The 19,666-nt window shown below is 39.3% G+C and overlaps 1 protein-coding gene across 2 annotated transcripts; it reads right to left on the bottom strand.

The window, feature by feature from the left end:
• Positions 1-10,976: 10,976 nt before the first annotated feature.
• LOC107776374 (uncharacterized) lies at positions 10,977-12,361 on the bottom strand. 2 transcript variants are annotated; one of them, XR_012694742.1, is made up of 4 exons: positions 12,076-12,361; positions 11,571-11,686; positions 11,182-11,401; positions 10,977-11,091 (listed from the first exon to the last, which is right to left on the bottom strand). XR_012694742.1 is itself a non-coding variant. In XM_016596266.2 (3 exons), the coding sequence occupies exons 1-3, from the start codon at positions 12,244-12,246 to the stop codon at positions 11,350-11,352; spliced, it is 339 nt and encodes a 112-aa protein (XP_016451752.1). In that variant the 5' UTR covers positions 12,247-12,361; the 3' UTR covers positions 11,149-11,349. The 2 variants fall into 2 exon arrangements, 1 of the variants encoding a protein (XP_016451752.1); XM_016596266.2 differs by lacking the exon at positions 10,977-11,091 and having other exon boundaries at positions 11,149-11,401.
• Positions 12,362-19,666: the final 7,305 nt, after the last annotated feature.

Genomic DNA, 19,666 nt, shown 5'->3' with positions numbered 1-19,666 from the left:
GATGAAGAAATCTTGCTCATCCCACACATCCCTCAGTGATACAAATAATTTCGCATATACAATAGCAAAAGTTTATAGCTTAAAGAAGAAGATAAGTAACTTATTATGACCGCTTAAACTGCAATATAGGAGGAAATGCAATTAATAGGATGGTCATAACTTTAGAAAATCAACCTTTAACAAAGCAAAATCTGAAATTATTTTTTCTTTCTTATTTAGCTTTTTTTCCAAGACTATGGAAACATAAATAACTATATGCAAGTTAATGGATTAACAAAATAGGTCAATGAGAGAAAAGAGAAACCAATGACAAAAGTAGTGATCAAGAAAATAGTGGTGGTAGATATGTTGTCACGATCCGGAATTTTCACCGTCGGAACTGTAATGACGCCTAACACTTCACTTGCTCGGCAAGCCAACGTTAGAGGATTCTTAACGCCAACTTTAGCCAATTTCAATAACAAGAAGAATTAAGCTAGACAGAATCTAAAACTGATTTGCGGAATAGCATAAAACCCAAGCATCTGATACATTTAGGATCTGGAATAACAACTAACGAGCTACTATGATTTACTACGAGCAGAGTCTGAAAGAGAATACACTGTTCTGAAGGAAAAGAAACAGTAAAATAATAAGACTAGAAAGAGACTCCAGGGTCTGCGGACACCAGCAGATCTACCTTGGGTTTCATGTCAAGCAATCTAGCTGCTAACCTCACGATCAACTAGTGTCGGTACCAAAATCTGCACAAGAAGTGTAGAGTATAGTATGAGTACAACCGTCCCCATGTACTCGTAAGTGTCGAGCCTAACCTTGACGAAGTAGTGACAAGGCTATGACAAGACACCTGCATAATAAACATGTGCAGATAACAATATATGTACAAAGTAACAACAAATAAGAGCTAGACAAGTAATATAAGGAGGGGGGACATGCTGAGGGGGATACAAGATAAAAGAATCATTGTAGTAACGATAACTAGAACAACCAATAGGCCTTGAACAAACGAAAATAATTAAATACAATAAGGAAAAGTGCACGGCACCACCCTTCGTGCTTTTACTCTCAACATCACCATATAAATCAATAGAAACGGCACGACATTACCCTTCGTGCATTAACTCTCGTAACATGGCACGACATTACCCTTCGTGCATTAACACAAATAGTATGTCACGGCATTACCATTCGTGCATTAACACTCACAATTTGGCACGACATCACCCTTCATGCATTATACTCACAATGTGGCACGGCATCACCCTTCGTGCATTAACACTCTTCCTTACCATAAGTAATGAACAAATAACAACCGGGAGATCGAATAACAAGAACAAGCCTTCTTAAACTTTAGGTTCCCCAATATCAACCTCAACTTTGAAATCAATACTCAATTATCACCAAAAAATCCGTAAACATGATAAGAAAGATCAATTTAACAATACCAGTCTAAACATGGATAACATGATCAAAGAAAGCAAAACTTACAAGAAACCAAGTCTCAACCGCATGCTTTAACCCGACAACAACGCATAAGTACTCGTCACCTCACATATACGTTGTACCTAACATCTAAACATGTAACAAATAGACAAACAAGTCTTATTCCCTCAAGTCAAGGTTAACCACGACACTTACCTCGCTCCAAAGACCAAACTCAAAGCACAACCACGATTTTTTCTTTCAAACAGGCCTCCGAACCAATAGAATCTAGAAAATTACTAACCAAACGATTCAAATTAAACCTTAGGAACAACCCACGATTGTAAAGAATTCAATTTAGGTCATTATTGAAAAACTCAACACCCGGGCTCGCTTTGTCCAAACCCGAAATTCAGACTAAAATCCGATTATCCATTCACCCCGAGCTCGGTTATGTAATTTCTTTTGGAATTTGGCCTAAATTTGAGGTCTAAATCCCTAATTTACAAAATTCCTAATTCTACCAACCCCCCTCCCCCAATTTCTGCCATGAAAACTCTATATTTTAGATTGAAAACTTAGGAAAAGTGAAGAAAGATTGAAAGAAACTATTTTAGAATCACTTACCAATAATTTGGGGAAGAAATGTTCTTTGGAAGATCGCCCCTAGGGTACTTGAGTTTGAAAATTTGAAGAATGAACCAAAAATCCCGTCTAAGTCAAGTTTTGATCAGCTACAGATGTTGCATTTGCGACCTTCCCTGCAAATGCGAATCTTGCAAATGCGAAGAATCCATAGCAATTGCGAAGACCATCGCATCTCTACATCCATCGCATTTGCGATGTGAAGTCCGTAAATGTGAAAACTGTTTCTCCACAAATGCGACCAATTGATCGCATTTGCGATCACTGCCCCCACCTGACCCTCTTCGCAAATGCGAACATCATGTGGCCCAGCTACTCTTCGCAAATGCGATGAGTAGATCGCAAATGCGGACCCATCAGAGTTCGCAAATGCGAAGCCTGATCTCGAAAATGCGAGATCAGAGGCCTGCAACAAAATCTGAAGCACACCAGCAGGTTTTAAGTCCAAATTTCACTGCGTAGCCTATCCGAAACTCACTCGAGCCCTCGAGGCTAGAAACCAAAAGTGCACACAAGTCTAAAAATATCATATGAACTTGCTCTCGCGATAAAATCGCCAAAATAACACCTAGAACTACGAATTGAATACCAAATCAATAAAATTTTCAAGAAAACTTTGAAACTACTATTTTCACATTTGGACGTCCGAATCACGTCAAACCAACTCCGTTTCTCATCAAATTTCACAGACAAGTCATAAATATGGTATTGGACCTATAACAGATTCCAGAACAAAAATATAAACCTGATATCCAAAAAGTCAAACATTGGTCAAACATTTCAGTTTCATTAAGCCTTTAAGTTTCAAATTTCGACAAAGTTCGATAACCCAGGCTAGAGACTTCCGAATTTGATTCCTGGCATACGCCCAAGTCCCAAATTAAGATACGGACCCACCGAGACTGTCAAAACATGAATCTGGATCCATTTACTTGAAATATTGACCGAAGTCAACTCAAATGAAATTTTTAGGTAATATTTTAATCAATTTTTAACATAAAAGCTTTTCAAAAACACATCCGGACTGCGCACACAAATCGAGGAGGGATAAATGAGGTATTTAAAGATTAAAAGCGTAGAATTGGGTTCTAAAACATGAGATGACCTTTCGGGTCATCACATTCTCCACCTCTAAAATAATCGTTCGTTCTCGAACGGACATAGAAAAGTATCTGGATTGGTGAAAAAGTGGGGATATCTACTCCGCATGTCCGACTCAGACTCCCAGGTAGCTGCCTTGATGGGCTAACCTCTCCACTGCACTTGAACTGAAGGATAAATCTTCGATCTCAACTGACGAACCAGCCGGGCTAGAATAGTCACCGGCTCCTCCTCATAAGTCAAATCCTTGTCCAACTGGACAGTGCTGAAATCTAACACGTGGAACGGATCGCCGTGATACTTCTGGAGCATGGACACATGGAACACCAGATGAACTGTTGATAAACTAGGTGGCAACGCGAGCCTGTAGGCCACCTTTCCCACTCTCTCAAGAATCTCAAAAGGCCCGATATACTTAGGGCTCAACTTGCCCTTTTTTCGAACCTCATCACACCCTTCATGGGTGATACCCACAGCAACACTCTCTTCGACCATGAATGCAACATTATGAACTCTACGGTTGGCATAACTCTTATGCCTGGATTGAGCTGTGCGAAGTCGATTTTGGATAACCTTGACCTTATCTAAGGCATCCTGTACCAAATCTGTACCCAATAACCGAGCCTCCCTCGGCCCGAACCATCCAACTGGCGATCAACACTGCCTACCATATAATGTCTCATAGAGAGCCATCTGAATGCTCGACTGATAACTGTTGTTATAGGCAAACTCCGCAAGTGGCAAGAACTGATCCCACGAACCTCCGAAGTCTATAACACAAGCACGGAGCATATCCTCCAATATCTGAATAGTGCATTCGAATTGTCCGTCCGTCTGAGGATGAAATGTTATGCTCAACTCAACCTGCGTGCCCAACTCACACTGCACTGCCCTCCAAAAATGCAAGGTGAATTGTGTACCTGGATCAGAAATGATAGACACAATCATACCGTGAAAATGGATGATTTCGCGGATATAAATCTATGCCAACCGCTCTGAAGAGTAAGTAACTGCTACAGGAATGAAATGTGTTGACTTGGTCAGCATGTCCACAATGACCGAAACTGCATCGAACTTCCTCTGAGTCCGTGGGAGTTCAACAACGAAATCCATAGTGATACGCTCCCACTTCCACTCAGGTATCTCTAACTTCTGAAGCAAACCACCAGGTCTCAGTTGCTCACACTTTACCTGATGATAATTTAGACACCGAGACATATATGCGACTATATCTTTCTTTATTATCCTCTACCAATGATGCTGCCACAAGTCCTGATACATCTTGGTGGCGCCCGGATGAATAGAATACTGGGAACTGTGGCCCTTCTCATTGTAGTTCTTCCCGTGAACCTTCAACTTCCATGAAACGTATGCAATTACCTTGACATCCTACATCAATACCGCACCCAGTCCAATACGAGATGTATCATAATATACCATATAAGATCCAGAACCTGTGGGCAACACCAACATCGGAGTCGTAGTCAAAGCAGTCTTGAGCTTCTAAAAGCTCGCCTCGCACTCGTCTGACCATCTGAACGGGGCACCCTTCTAGGTCAACCTGGTCAATGGGGCAGCTATAGATGAGAACCCCTCTACAAACCAACGGTAATAACACGCCAAACCCAAGAAACTCCGGATCTTCGTGGCTGAAGTAAGTCTAGACCAGTTCTGAACTACCTCAATCTTCTTAAGGTATACCTGAATGCCCTCTACTGATACAACATGCCCCAAGAAGCGACCGAATACAACCAAAACTCACACTTTGAAAACTTAGCATATAACTGGCTATCTCTTAGAGTCTGAAGTAAGATCCGAAGATGCTACTCATGCTCCTCTCGACTGCTTCAGTAGATCAATATATCATCAATAAACACAATCACAAAAGAATCCAAATAAGGCTTGAACACCAGGTTCATCAAATCAATGAATGTTGCTGGGGAATTTGTCAGCCCAAATGACATCACCAGAAACTCATAATGCCATATCGAGTTCGAAACGCTGTCTTAGGGACATCAGATTCCCTAATCCTCAACTGATGGTAGGCAGACCTCAAGTCGATATTTGAAAATAACTTGGCACCCTGAAGCTGATCAAATAATTCATCAATCCTTGGACCCGAATATTTATTCTTGATGGTAACTTTATTCAACTGTCGATAGTCTATGCACATCCTCATCGATCCATCTTTCTTCTTCACAAACAACACAGAGTGCATCCCAGGGCGAGACAGTAGGTCTAATGAAGCCCTTATCAAGCATATCTTGCAACTGCTCTTTCAACTCTGGCGGGGCCATACGGTATGGCAGAATAGAAATGAGTCGAGTGCCCGAAACCAAGTCAATACAGAAGTCGTTGTCCCTGTCGGGTGGTATTCCCGGCAGGTCTACAGGAAATACCTATGGAAACTCTCGAACAACTGGTACAGAATCCATGAAAGGAACATCCACACTAGAATCGCGGACATAAGCCAAATAAGCTAGACACCCCTTCTCGACCATATGTCGAGCCTTCATATAAGAGATAAACCTGCTAGTAGAATGCCCATGAGTCCCTCTCCACTCTAAGCGAGGCAACCCCGGTAAGGCTAAGGTCACCGTCTTGGCGTGACAATCCAATATAGCGTGATAATGTGGCAGCCAATCCATACCCAAGATAAAATCAAAGTCTACCATGTCGAGAAGTAGGAGGTCTACACTAGTCTCAAGACTCCCAATGGTAACCACACACGAACGATAAATGCGGTCTACAACAATAGCATCTCCCATAGGTGTGGACACATACACAAGAGCACTCAAAGAATCACGAGGCACAACCAAATATGAAGCAAAATAGGATGATACATACGAATAAGTAGAACCCGGATAAAATAGAACTGAAGCATCTCTACTGCAAAATGAAGCAGTACCTGTGATAACGGCGTCAGAAGACTCAGCCTCAGGCCTGGCTGGAAAAGCATAGCATTGGGGTTGGGCCCCACCACTCTGAACTACATCTCTAGGACAGGCCCTAGTTGGCTCGCCTCCACCTTTAGCAGCCTGACCTCTACTTCTAATGTCCTGATCGCCACCTATGGCTGCATGACCCCTACCTCTAGCTGGCTGAGCGGGCGCTGAAGCACCCGATGCCCGGATCATGGCACGAGAACCCTGATGTTGAGAACTGCTCGATGCACGAAGGCAAAATCTAGCAATATGCCTTGGATCACCACAAGCATAATAGGACCTCGTTTGCTGCGACTGCTGACCCTGAAACTGACCCTGTCGACCGGAGTGTCAACCCTGAAAACTCTGGACTGGAGGTGCACTTATAGGAGCTGGTGGTGCACTATAGGCTAGCTGGTCGGAATAATGCATATAAGGGCCACGACCACCAGAAGCACCATGGGATGCCTGGAGTCCTGAATCAAATGGCCTGGAAAGATGGCCTATACCAAAATTACCCCGGCCTCCTGATGAGGCTCCACTGAATCCACCGGAGTGACGAGGCCTCTTGTCAGACCCCTGACCACTCCCCTGAGCTAGAACCATCTCGATTCACTTGGCAACATTAGCAACCATCTAAAAAGAAATCTCGCTCCCAGTCTCCTTGGCCATCTTCAACCTGATAGGCTGTGCAAGCCCCTAAATAAACCTCCTCGCCCTCTCTCTCTCTCTCTCGGTAGGAAGCAGAAGAATAGCATGACGGGCAAGATCTACAAAACATGTCTTATACTGAATGACGATCATAATGTCCTGCTGAAGATACTCAAACTGCCTGCAATAATCCTCTCACAGTGTGACGGGAAAGAACTTCTCAAGAAATATCTGAGAGAACTGGTCCTAAGTAAAAGCAGGCGACCCAGTTGATCTGGTCAATACAAAATCATTCCACCATCTCTTGGCAGAACCCTTCATCTAAAACACAACAAAATCGACCCTATTGGTCTCCATTATCCCCATGTTCCGCAACACCTCATGACATCGGTCAAGATAATCCTGTGGGTCCTCAAAGGTTGCACCACTATAGTGAACTAGAAAGAGCTTGGTGAACTTGTCCAGCCTCAATAAGCTCTCAGAAGACATCTCTGATCCACCACCGGCGGCCTGTGCCGCAACAACCAGCTGTACCACCCCAACTGGCTGAGCTGCTGGAGTATGATACTGGGGAGCCATCTGCTCCGAGGTGTGAGTAGCAGGAGTCTTTACTCCTCCTCCTGCCTGAGAGACGACTGGTGTCACGTGAAATGTGATAGTCTGGTCCACACTCTCCATAAGGCCCACCAAACGAACCAAAGCATCCTAAAGCACTAGGGTGGCGATGAACAACTCTGGGACCTGAGTTGGTCCTGCTGGAACAATATGGGCTGGAACCTCATCGCCGAACTCTACCTGAGGGTCCACTACTGATGTTGTTGCTCGAGCTCTGGGCTGAACCCTACCCCTGCCTCAGCATCTGCCACGACCTTGGCCTCGACCTCTGCCCCTCGTAGGAGCTGCCACTTAGGGCTCTATCTGTTGCTCAGCTAAGGATGCGGTATGTGTTCTCGCCATCTGCGAGAGAACAAGAGTAGAAGATTTCAATTAGTAATGAGAGAACAAAATCGCACGACAGAGAATAATAGAAGTGAAATTTGTTCCTAACTTTGTAGCCTCTGAAAGATAAGTATAAACGTCTCCGTACCGATCCTCCAGACTCTACTAAGCCTACTCATAAATTGTGAGACCTAGGCAACATAGTGCTCTAATATCAACATGTCACAACCCGGAAGTCCTACCGTCGGGACCGTGATGGTGCCTAATACTTCACTTGCTAGGCAAACCAACGTTAGAGTATTCTTAATGCCAATTTTAGCCAATTTCAATAACAAGAAGAATTAAGCTAGACAGAATCTAAAATTGGTTTGCTGAATAGCATAAAACCCGAACATCTGATACATTTAGGATCTGGAGTAACAACTCACGACCTACTATGATTTACTACGAGCAGAGTCTGAAAGAGAATACATTGTTCTGAAGGAAAAGAAATAGTAAAATAATAAGACTAGGAAGAGACTCCAGGGTCTCTGGACGCCAGCAGATCTATCTTGAGTCTCCTATCAAGCAATCCAGTTGCTAACCTCACGATCAGCTAGGGTCGGTACCAAAATCTGCACGAGAAGTACAGCGTGTAGTATGAGTACAACCGACCCTATGTACTCGTAAGTGTCGAGCCTAACCTCAACGAAGTAGTGACGAGGCTATGACAAGAAACCTACATAATAAACATGTGCAGATAACAATATATGTACAAAATAACAATAAGTAAGAGCTAGACAAGTAATATTGGGAGGGGGATACAAGATAAGAGAATCACTGCAGTAATGATAACTAGAACAACCAATATGCTTTGAACTAACGAAAACAATTAAACACAACAAGGAAAAGTGCACGGCATCACCCTTCGTGCTTTTACTCTCAACATCACCATATAAATCAATAGAAACGGCACGCCATCACCCTTCGTGCATTAACTCTGATAACATGGTACGGCATCACCCTTCGTGCATTAACACTCACAATATGGCATGGCATCACCCTTCGTGCATTAACACTCACAATTTGGCACGGCATCACCCTTCGTGCATTACACTCACAATATGGTACAACATCACCCTTCGTGCATTAACTCTCGTAACATGGCACGGCATCACCCTTCATGCATTAACACAAATAGTATGGCACGACATTACCATTCGTGCATTAACACTCACAATTTGGCACGACATCACCCTTCGTGCATTACACTCACAATGTGGCACGGCATCACGCTTCGTGCATTAACACTCTTCCTTACCATAAGCAATGAACAAATAACAACAGGGAGATAGAATAACAAGAACAAGCCTTCTTCAACTTTTGGTTCCATAATATCAACCTCAACTTTGAAATCAATACTCAATTATCACCAAAAAATCCGTAAACATGATAAGAACGATCAATTTGACAATATTAGTCTAAACATGGATAACATGATCAAAGAAAGCAATAATTACATAAAACCAAGTCTCACTCACATGCTTTAACCCGACAACAACGCATAAGTACTAGTCACCTCACATATACATTGTACCCCACATCTAAACATGTAGCAAATAGACAAACAAATCCTATTCCCTCAAGTCAAGGTTAACCACGACACTTACCTCGCTTCAAAAACCAAACTCAAAGCTCAACCACGGCTTTTCCTTTCAAATAGGCCTCCGAACTAATAGAATCTAGAAAATTACTAACCAAACGATTCAAGTTAAACCTTAAGAACTACCTACGATTGTAAAGAATTCAATTTAGGTCATTTTTAAAAAAGTCAACTTCCGGGCCCGCTTGGTCCAAACCCGAAATTCGGACCAAAACCCGTTACCCATTCACCCCCGAGCCCGGTTATGTAATTTATTTTGGAATCCGATCTCAATTTGAGGTCTAAATCCCCAATTTACAAAAATCCCTAATCCTACCTAAAAAAAACAATTTCCACCATGAAAACTCTAGATTTTAGGTTGAAATCTTAGGAAAAATAGTAAAATATTGAAAGAAACTAGTTTCGAATCACTTACCAATGATTTGGGGAAGAAAAGTTCTTTGGAAAATTGCCTCTAAGGTTCTTGAGTTTGAAAAATTGAAGAAAGAACCAAAAATCCCGTCTAAGTCAAGTTTTGATCAACTGCAGATGTCGCATTTGCAACCTGACCCGCAAATGCGAAGAATCCATCGCAATTGTGAAAACCATCGCATCTCTGCATCCACCACATTTGCGATGTGAAGTCCGCAAATGCGAACACTGTTTCTCCGCAAATACGACCAATTGATCGCATTTGCGATCATTGCCCCCACCTGACCCCCTTCGTAAATTTGAAGCATTGTTCGCAAATGCGAACATCATGTGACCCAGTTACTCTTCGCAAATGCGATGAGTAGCTCGCAAATGTGGACCCATCAGAGTTCGCAAATGTGAAGCCTGATCCTGATCTCGCAAATGCGAGATCAAAGGCCTGCAACAAAATCTGAAGCACACCAGCAGGTTCTAAGTTCAAATTTCATTCTGTAGCCTATCTGAAACTCACCCGAGCTCTCGGGGCTCAAAACCAAAAGTGCACACAAGTCTAAAAATATCATACGAACTTGCTCGCGTGATCTAATCGACAAAATAACACCTAAAACTACAAATTGAATACCAAATCAAAATGAAATTTTCAAGAAAACTTTTAAACTTCTATTTTCACAATCGGATGTCAGAATCACGTCAAAACAACTTTGTTTCTCACCAAATATGGTATTGGACTTATACCGAGTTCTGAAACCAAAATACGGACCCGATATCCAAAAAGTCAAATATTGGTCAAACATTTTAATTTCATTAAGCCTTTTACTTTCAAATTTCGACAAGTCCGATAATCAGGCTAGGGACTTTCGATTTCGAGCATACGCCCAAGTCCCAAATCACGATACGAACCCATCGGGAATGTCAAAATACGAATCCGGGCCCGTTTACTCAAAATGTTACCGAAGTCAACTCAAATGAAATTTTTAGGCAAAATTCTTATTTTTATCAATTTTTTAACATAAAAACTTTCTAGAAACATGTTCGTCCTGCGCACGCAAATCGAGGAGGGATAAAATAAGATGTTTAAAGCTCAAAAGCACAAAATTGAATTTTAAAACATGAGATGACCTTTCGGTTCACCACATATGCACGCCCAATTCTTGAAACATTATCTTTCCAAGAACTCGAAAAATTAAGTAGAAAAAATTGAATAGACAGACGTGTATGAAACTTCTAATAAAAGCCCAATATTTCCAAAGACCATATTTTAAAAGCTCATTAGCTAGTCAATCAGCTTGATTACAAGAAAGCATTTCTCAAAAACCCACAAGCTAGTCAATTTGCTTGATTACAAGAAAGCTTAGACTTTTCTCTCCACTGTCACAAATTAGGGTAGACCCTACTTATGAGATTACGCTGAGCTTTTTATTGTTGTTGTTGTTGTACAAGAAAGACTTTTATAATATAGAAATCTTGGGCACCCCTAAAGGGGAAAATATATATACACTCTAGTAATCAAAATTGCCATTGTGAATTAGTGCTAGCAAATGATACATTCATTTTTCATATCCTTTAGAAACAGTTTTCCTCAACTGCAACTTCTTTGATCCAAACATTTGTGTATCAGCAAATCACCCCCCTCCATTGTCCCAGCCTTTTCAATCCCTTAACACCCCTGAAATCAATTACACAAAAAAGAAAAACACAATCAGCACCATTAAGATAAAGGGTCAAAGACAAGCATGGGGGAGTAGTGGGGGTAGGTGGGGGGAGGGGGCGCAAGTTAGCAAGTAGTATGAGGTTCTGCTAAAGTGCGCCATCAAGAAATTTAGAACGATTTTCACCTCTTATCTTGTGATTTCCATTGGGCACTAAGCCTCTCATCTAGCCTTTGCTTGGCTTCTCTAGCAACTTCTCCTAGTTTCTCATCTTCATATTCTTGGCTTGTTGCACTTCTTTCCTATTCATTCAAATAACACAAGAATTTTTATTATCATGCCTTTACAAACACAAGATCTTTATTTGGGAAGGTACATAGAGGCGAATTCAAGATTTAGATACGGTGGATTTAATCAAGTATGATCTTATTATAAGTATATACTTTAAATATTTTTAGCGTATGTACATATAGTTCAAACAGAAAGAAATGGATTCAAGTACAAGATTCATCGTAGATTCGACTTTATATGTACATCCAATTCAATTAGACAAAAGAGACACAAATAGGAGAAAGAATTTGACCTATATATATAACAAATTACAATTTTTCTTCTTCGACGAAAAGTGTTCAACTAACCATCCTTCGACCACACAGTAGCTATTACTAGGGGATAGGAAAGGAATTAGTACCTTAGAAAAGCTTGAGCTAAGAATATGTTCGTGGCTGCTTGTGTAGAGACAAAGAAAAGACTTCCTTGTGGATGAAAAACCAGATGTATTATATGATGAATCTAATAAGCCACTGTTTTTATGAAACTTTCTTCTTCTAGCACATTCAACACCAGCAAGCATACCTGCCATTTTTTGAACTCAAAACTCAAAAAAGGAAATAAGAAAGAAGAAAAATTAATAGACCTAACTCTTGTCTATGTCTATAGTGTATTGTTTTCTTTCTCTTTCATTTGGTAGATGTAATAAAGTTGATTAAATAGAACTATGAAAGGAAGGTAGTAGGAAGGATGTAGGAAACTTCATAGGACTTTTAGTTCAATTTCTTTATTGCTTCTTCTTTTAAAATATATTGGTTTAATCATAGAGGTAGTATGCAATTTATTTTAAAATAATACCTTTTTCCATCATTAGTCTTCTTGTTTGATTTTTAAAAAATATTTTTTTGCATGTCTCATCATCATGAATATGGAAGAAAATTCCAATATAACTGAGCAGTGTCAATTTTTCATAGGTTTAGGAAAAACAATAAATAAAAGGGATTGTTAAACAAATAGCCGCCCAACTTTACTATTTATTTTTTTAGTTGGTATACATAAATTATATATTAACTGTACACAGTTATACACATATAATATATTTATTATACATATATTATATATTTGTTGGCTATTTTTAATTTAAAAATTAAATAGACGGCTATTTGTGTTAATTCTTCTAAATAAAAGAAAAGATGTGTGGACTGAGTTCTCTCGAAAGAGAATTTGGGCCAGATCTGCTGCAGTGAACCTTTGGGCTGCTTAAATGGTGAGAGAGAAATCTGAAATTGGCATAATGTTCCCATTTTTCACGGTCGTAGCAACATGTCCCTTTTTAACTTTAACATCATAGCTTTTCAATTTTAAAGGTTGAAATTCTTGTTTGGTGGTGGGAAATAAAAGTTAATGATTGATTATTTTAAAAATCGTTTGAATGTTGATAATTTGTGCTTGGCTTTTAGTTCAAACATTGATTTTGGTGATTTACCGTAAAAATCTCAATACTCTACAGTTGCACCATAGAAAATATTGAAAAAGACAAAGTAGGTCTTTTTTATTTGGTGTTATTCGACTAAATTGGTGATTGAGAATTGTTTCTGTTGGTACTTGGAAGCTCTGTTTCAAATTTGAGATCATTTTGGAGCAGATTTGGGATGATTTGATCGAAATTAAAGTTGCAAAGGTGAAGAACACTCTGTTAAAACAACTTAGAAAAAGTGTGTCAATCCGGTAGATTTCGATGAACAACTTAACAGATGAGTAGAAAAGATATAGCATCAACTCTACTAACCGATAAAGAAATACCTGAAGAGTAGAAGCATGACAATCCAGTAATCTTCTTAACGTACAGATAGAGTAATAATAGTGTCAACTCTACCAATTCGGTAGCGAAATCTTAAAGAGCAAAAGTATGACAATCCGATATACTTCGATGAACAATTTGATCCATTAGAGAAACTCCTGAAGAGTTGTGCGCGATTCCGAGGTCATTTTTTAAATACCGCCAATTTTAAGAAGATTTCTCTAAGACCTGCTCCAAAAAGTTCCTTTTGTATCAATCACCCAAGAGAAATTGGCCAAGCTGTTTGTTGGGCCAAAATATAGGGCCAACTGCTGTTTATCCAACTATGGATCTCTATCTCTCTCCATGAACACTTTGTATAACATGGTGGACGAAATTATATTTGGGCTACACATAAAGAGGTGAATGCTCGCCTATGCGGGCTTGCGTGTATAAACTAGGGGAGAAATTCAAAAATAGCCAGATTTATAACCGGTCGCTTAAAAATAGCCCAGTTTTAAAAGTGATTAAAATTTAGCCACTTTTCATGTAAAATAAATTTGAGCGAAAACACTGTTCAAAACCCGAAAAATACGCCACTATATTATACTGGAGTTCCAGCATAAGTATGCTTGAACTCCAGCATATTATACTGGAGTTCCAGGATAAGTATGCTGGAACTCCAGCATAATATGCTGGAGTTCATACACAGGTGCACCGAACTCCAGTACTTATGTTGGAGTTCCAGCATAGGTGCTCCAGTCTCCAGTATATTATACTGGAGCCAGCAAAGTATACCGGTCCAGCATAATATGCTGGAGTTCATACACAGGTGCACCGAACTCCAGTATATTATGCTGGACCGGTCTCTGTTGCTATTTTTCATTGACTTCGTAAACGCTGGCTATTTTTGAATGATTAGTCCGAAAACTGGCTATACCGTACTATTTTTACATAAACTAGGGATCATTATACAAAAAGCCGACTGGATTTACTATCTAGTTTATGTAGTCGGTATACATAGATTATATACTTATTATATATAGCTTATACATATATTATATATTCGTTGGCTATATTTAATTTAAACTGTTGGATGAACGACTATTTAGGTTAATTCTTCTGTAAAACTATAAATGTATTTCTGGCAAAACTCATTTTTTCTCTTCAACTTTGCTTAAAAATCAAATTTCCTTCTAAATGTGAATATAACAAATTTTCCCTCCTATGTTAAGCAATGTCTATGTTACCTAAAACATTTTCGACTCCGCTTTAGATGATCGTATTATTTCGCACAATTATTTACTTCATTAAAAAGTCATGTTTTTGGCTACACGAATCAAATTTTTTTTTATAAGAGTTACACTATAAATAACTATTATATATGAATATATTCTCTAAAGAGGCAGTTTAGTATATTAAATTCTCGCTATGTGTGGAATTCTTATAAGGACCAGACTGTAGTGGATTTTATGTGTGAAGTTTTAATTTACATTTTTGTAAGAGGTTATTTTCACGATTTAAACCAACAACCTCCTTATCACATAACAAATTTTCACATTTGCCAACATTAAACGGAAAATAAAAGATCAACGAAGTCAGCGAGGATGAGAAATAGGAAAAGAATTAGGTGCATTCAATATTTATATCAAATTAACATATACCAATTTACTATAATTATGTTTAAGTGATATGTAGAGCTAAAATATAGTCATTAATCATGATTAATTTATACAAACTTTTGCAAAGAGATAATACTGTATGTATATCTAGAAATTTTCTCCGCGGATGTATAGTGATAAAATGATCTCATATGTCTAGTTATAATTTGAATTGAAAAACAATGATGGATCTACTACTTTTATTACCAATATCTGGTTAAAAGAGCTACATAACTAAAAAAAAAACCATTTATAATGATAATCTTTTTGAACTAGTGATATTTTAGGCAAAAGAAATATATCTTATTCGATGTTTACGTCAAATCAATAAATATCAAATATGTGTAGTTAATATACATATTAAATGGAGTCCGGAACCAAAATGTAGTTCTTTTGGACTCAAAGAACTAAAATGTATAGAAAAAAAATATGGTGACCAATTTATATATAGCGTCTTTTTAAAAGACGCTATATATAATGTTCTTTAGTAAGACGCTATTTATATTATGTGGGACCACAAATAATTCTTCTGGGCTTAACTGACATAACAATAATTCAACTGGGTATAGCGCCTTAAGCTAATACGCTATACCTCAAATAATTGAACCCCCGGATTAGGTTTTACCTTATTTAAAGACGTTAAGTATTTTGTAAAATTCCATTCAGAAATATTCTCAAGTCTTGTAAAAATTTTCTTCGTCAAGTTGTTTTGCATTTTGTCATAATGTCTGAAGAGCAAAGAATTAGGATTTCATTATATTGGGGGGATGAGGTTGTGGTGGCGAATAACTCAGTAAGCTATAGTTTATCTCAACAGTGTCATGTTAAGTAGCCACTGACAATAGAGTACGATACATTGGTATCGTTGTTATGTAAAAAAATGAGTGTGAGCAAACATTTGGTGAATCTTAAAGTAACCGGAAGATATTTGTATTCTATGACTCCGCAAGGGGTTGCTTGTTATGCTGAGTTTAACATCGAAGACGATGAAACTCTGAGAGATTTTTTGAGGACTCCGGATGAATACCGAAAATTTATTGTGATAAAACTATTGGAAATGTATGTCAAGGTTGAAGGCGTTCGTAATAATGAGGTTGCGCAAAGTAGGGATATCCCTCAATCATATTTTGGAGCAGTTTTAGCCGAACAGGTTCCGGCTAAAAGAGTTTGGCCGGATCTAAACTTATCTCCACGGGCGAATGAGGAGCGGAAAATAATTTCTTCCCTAGGTTACATAATTCACAAGCCGAGTGGTTAACTTTAATTTTTCTTTGTGTTACGATGTATATTTTTATGTATTATATTTGTATTAACACTCATATATTCCACATGGCATACCGACCAGATATGAATTTTACAAGTTATGAACCAACGTCCAGTTGGAATATGCCAAATTTTGGTGTGTTTGATCATGATGATCCATCCGGGAGTCAGCATCAACAAGATAATGTGCATCATGGGATATCAACACATTATGATTTGTAAGTGAATATATAAAGTTATATGTATTGTTTGGACCAATTTGAGTAACTCGTTATTTCTTTAGTTGTACAGTGAAAATGAGCAACTTGATGGTCTTGTCCTTACTTAATTGCCCGAAGACGGCATATTTAATCGGGATCTGGTAGATGCGCAGAGTCAGGAAGAGAATAGTGATTATGACAACAATGTCGATAAGTCTGGAGATGACACACCCTTCCTTGACGAGGGTGATGATAAGGAGAAAGAGAATGTTGAACTTGATTTGATGAGAGAGCATGTTCCACCTCCCGTTAGACCAACAGTGTACGAGTCTCACATGCCGTTTCATTCAAGGCATATTCCCTACCTTGATCATTTGCCAAGTATACCGGATATGGATTCCCTAGCAAGGGATATTGATGAAATTCGGACAGTAATGTAGAATGAATCTAGACTAACGGTGCTTCCAAAAGACATGTTTTTTCCTTATAAAACGCGCCTAAGCAGGGCGGTAAAAATGTATAGCGTAAAAGAGTGTTGTGAGATGATGGTATGTGAGTCATCTCCGGATGTATACAAGCTTATTTGTTGTAGATGGTTTACGGGTTGTAATTGGATGCTGCATGCGAGGAAGAAGAAAACAAATATGTGGGTTGTGGATAAATACATTGGCACCCACAATTATGAAATGAACACATTCAGTGGGAATCACTTTCACTTGGATGTTGACTTGATTTCTCTTGTCTTGATTCCACACATTGAAGCCTCCATAAGGTACAAGATCAAAGAGTGCATTACATCTGTCCACCAGGAATATGGGTGTACCGTTACCAAAAGAAAGGCATTTCTCGGGCGCAAACGTGCGTTTGAAATTATTTATGGTAACTGGGATAAGTCATTTGCATCTCTACGCAGGTACATGACTGCATTGCAACACTTTAACCCTGAGAGTGTTGAGCGGAGTCCTGGAATACCAAAACATATATTCAGATATATGTTCTAGGCCTTCAAACCAGCAATTAATAGTTTTGTGCATTGTCGGCTGGTAATATCCATAGACTGTACTCGTGTCTATGGAAAGTATGGTATTAAGTTGTTGATCGTCGTTGCAGTAGATGGTAATGGAGGTATATTTCCCCTAGCTTTTGCTATTTGTTCCTATAAAAGCCAAGAGACTTGGACGCTATTTTTGAACCACTTGAAGGAGCACGTTGTCAGACAACGTTCAGGTATTTGTCTAATATCTGGATCGGCATGGCGGTATTTTAAGTTTTGTACAACATTTACCTGCATGGTAGGAACCGTATGCATGCCACTGTTACTATGTGAGGCACCTGAAGGCCAATTCCAGAAGGCATATCCCAACAAGGACTTGTATGATTTAATGTGGATGGCTGCAACTGATCACCAAGAGTGCAAATTTAGGAGGCACATAGAATTGATCAAGCAGGAATACGAAGGAGCCTATGGTTGGTTGATGCGACATGAGCTTGACAAGTGGACATTGCATACGGACGGTGACAGACGATGGGGAACCCTGACTACAAATGTGTTAGAGTCTTTCAACGGGTTATTGAAGTCTGCACGTAGATTGTTTGTCACTGCCATGGTGCAGATGTCATTCAAACAGATGGCAGAGAGGTTTGTTGAAAGGGCTAGAGGTGCATCACCATTGATGGAGAGGGGTGTTGAAGTTATGCCAATACCAGTGAAAAGATTTGAGAAATACAGGAGGCGAACACATTGGTATTCATTTTTATAGTATTGCAACGAGTAAAATATTTTTGAAGTTCGTACCGCTATCCATCAAAATTAGGTGAATAATACACACACCGTAAATGAAGCCAAAAGGTTGTGTTCTTGTGGGAAATGGTTCATCTACCACATGCCGTGCTCATATGCCATGAAGTGCTTTCAACATACAGGTTTCGCGGCAACCAGCTACGTTGATAAGTAATATAGTGTTGCTGCATACTTAAACACTTATAGTGGATAGTTGTAGCCTATGGGTGCTGAGCATTATTGGCCACCGAAACCATTTAAAATAGTGTGTAACAAGGAGTATTTGCATAAGCTACAAGTGCAAAAAAGACCGCATATACGGAACCAAATAGATATTGGTGATACAGTTTATGCGTGTAACTATGGCATATGCTCGCAAACAGGACACAACCATCGTAAATGTCCTTCAGCTGGTTTAGATGGCGATGGTAATCCAGCTCCTGGTGGAAGTTCATCTAATGTGCCCAACTATCAAGGATACGCGTGGTATTATGTTTTCATAATGTGGTTGTAATAAGTGTATGTACTTGTTTATCTTGCAGAATGTATGAAATAAAATTATGTTTCCATTCCTGTTAAATTTTATTGATATTTAACATTAATACTTCAGTACAACAATCTAACATAAACCCATTTAAAAAAAACAATTGTCATTCGCCATTATCGGCGCTGTTTGGCACTATTTTATTGTCATTGTCTTCAACTTCTTCGTCAACATTGTGTATGTACCCTTCGGTACCGAGGGCATCGTAATCTAGGCCCCGGTTGACACACATCTCTCGCATTTCATCGCTATCATCAAGAAAACCACTTTCCTGATTTCTACAACAATATGAGACACCTACGCCCAATGTCTGTGGTAGAAACTTAGGTAGTCCCTCCCGCTCGACAACTATTGGGAAAACAGGATAATCATTGTCTCTATGAAATTTATCATTTTCTAATAAATCTCAGTACTAATCCTCCATTCCTCTCAAGAAGTTAAGATCATCCATTGCATGATGAACACCAAGTGCCTTTTCCATCTCTAGAATCTCCTTCATTAGATACCTAATCACTTCTGGTTCATCTTTGTGTGTGTTTGTTTGGAAGGCTGCAGATAGTGCTTGTGGCACAACAAGCCCATGCTAGCGACATAATACTTCGTAATCACACCATTTTGAGTAAAAAGGAACCCATTGTAGTTTTCCCCCCTAAATTCGCATACCTTCGGGCTTTGTAGAATGCGTTTCACCTTCAATAATGTGCCCTGCGACTTTGAGATCAGTATGTATATTGATAGGCTGATTTTACAAGGTACGTAGAACACCATACCACTTGTCATCACT

The sequence above is a fragment of the Nicotiana tabacum genome, chromosome 9 (genome assembly GCF_000715075.1).
Source record: "Nicotiana tabacum cultivar K326 chromosome 9, ASM71507v2, whole genome shotgun sequence".
Lineage (NCBI taxonomy): Eukaryota > Viridiplantae > Streptophyta > Magnoliopsida > Solanales > Solanaceae > Nicotiana > Nicotiana tabacum.
Note: the sequence above shows the minus strand (reverse complement) of the source record. Positions and strands in the feature narration are given on the sequence as shown.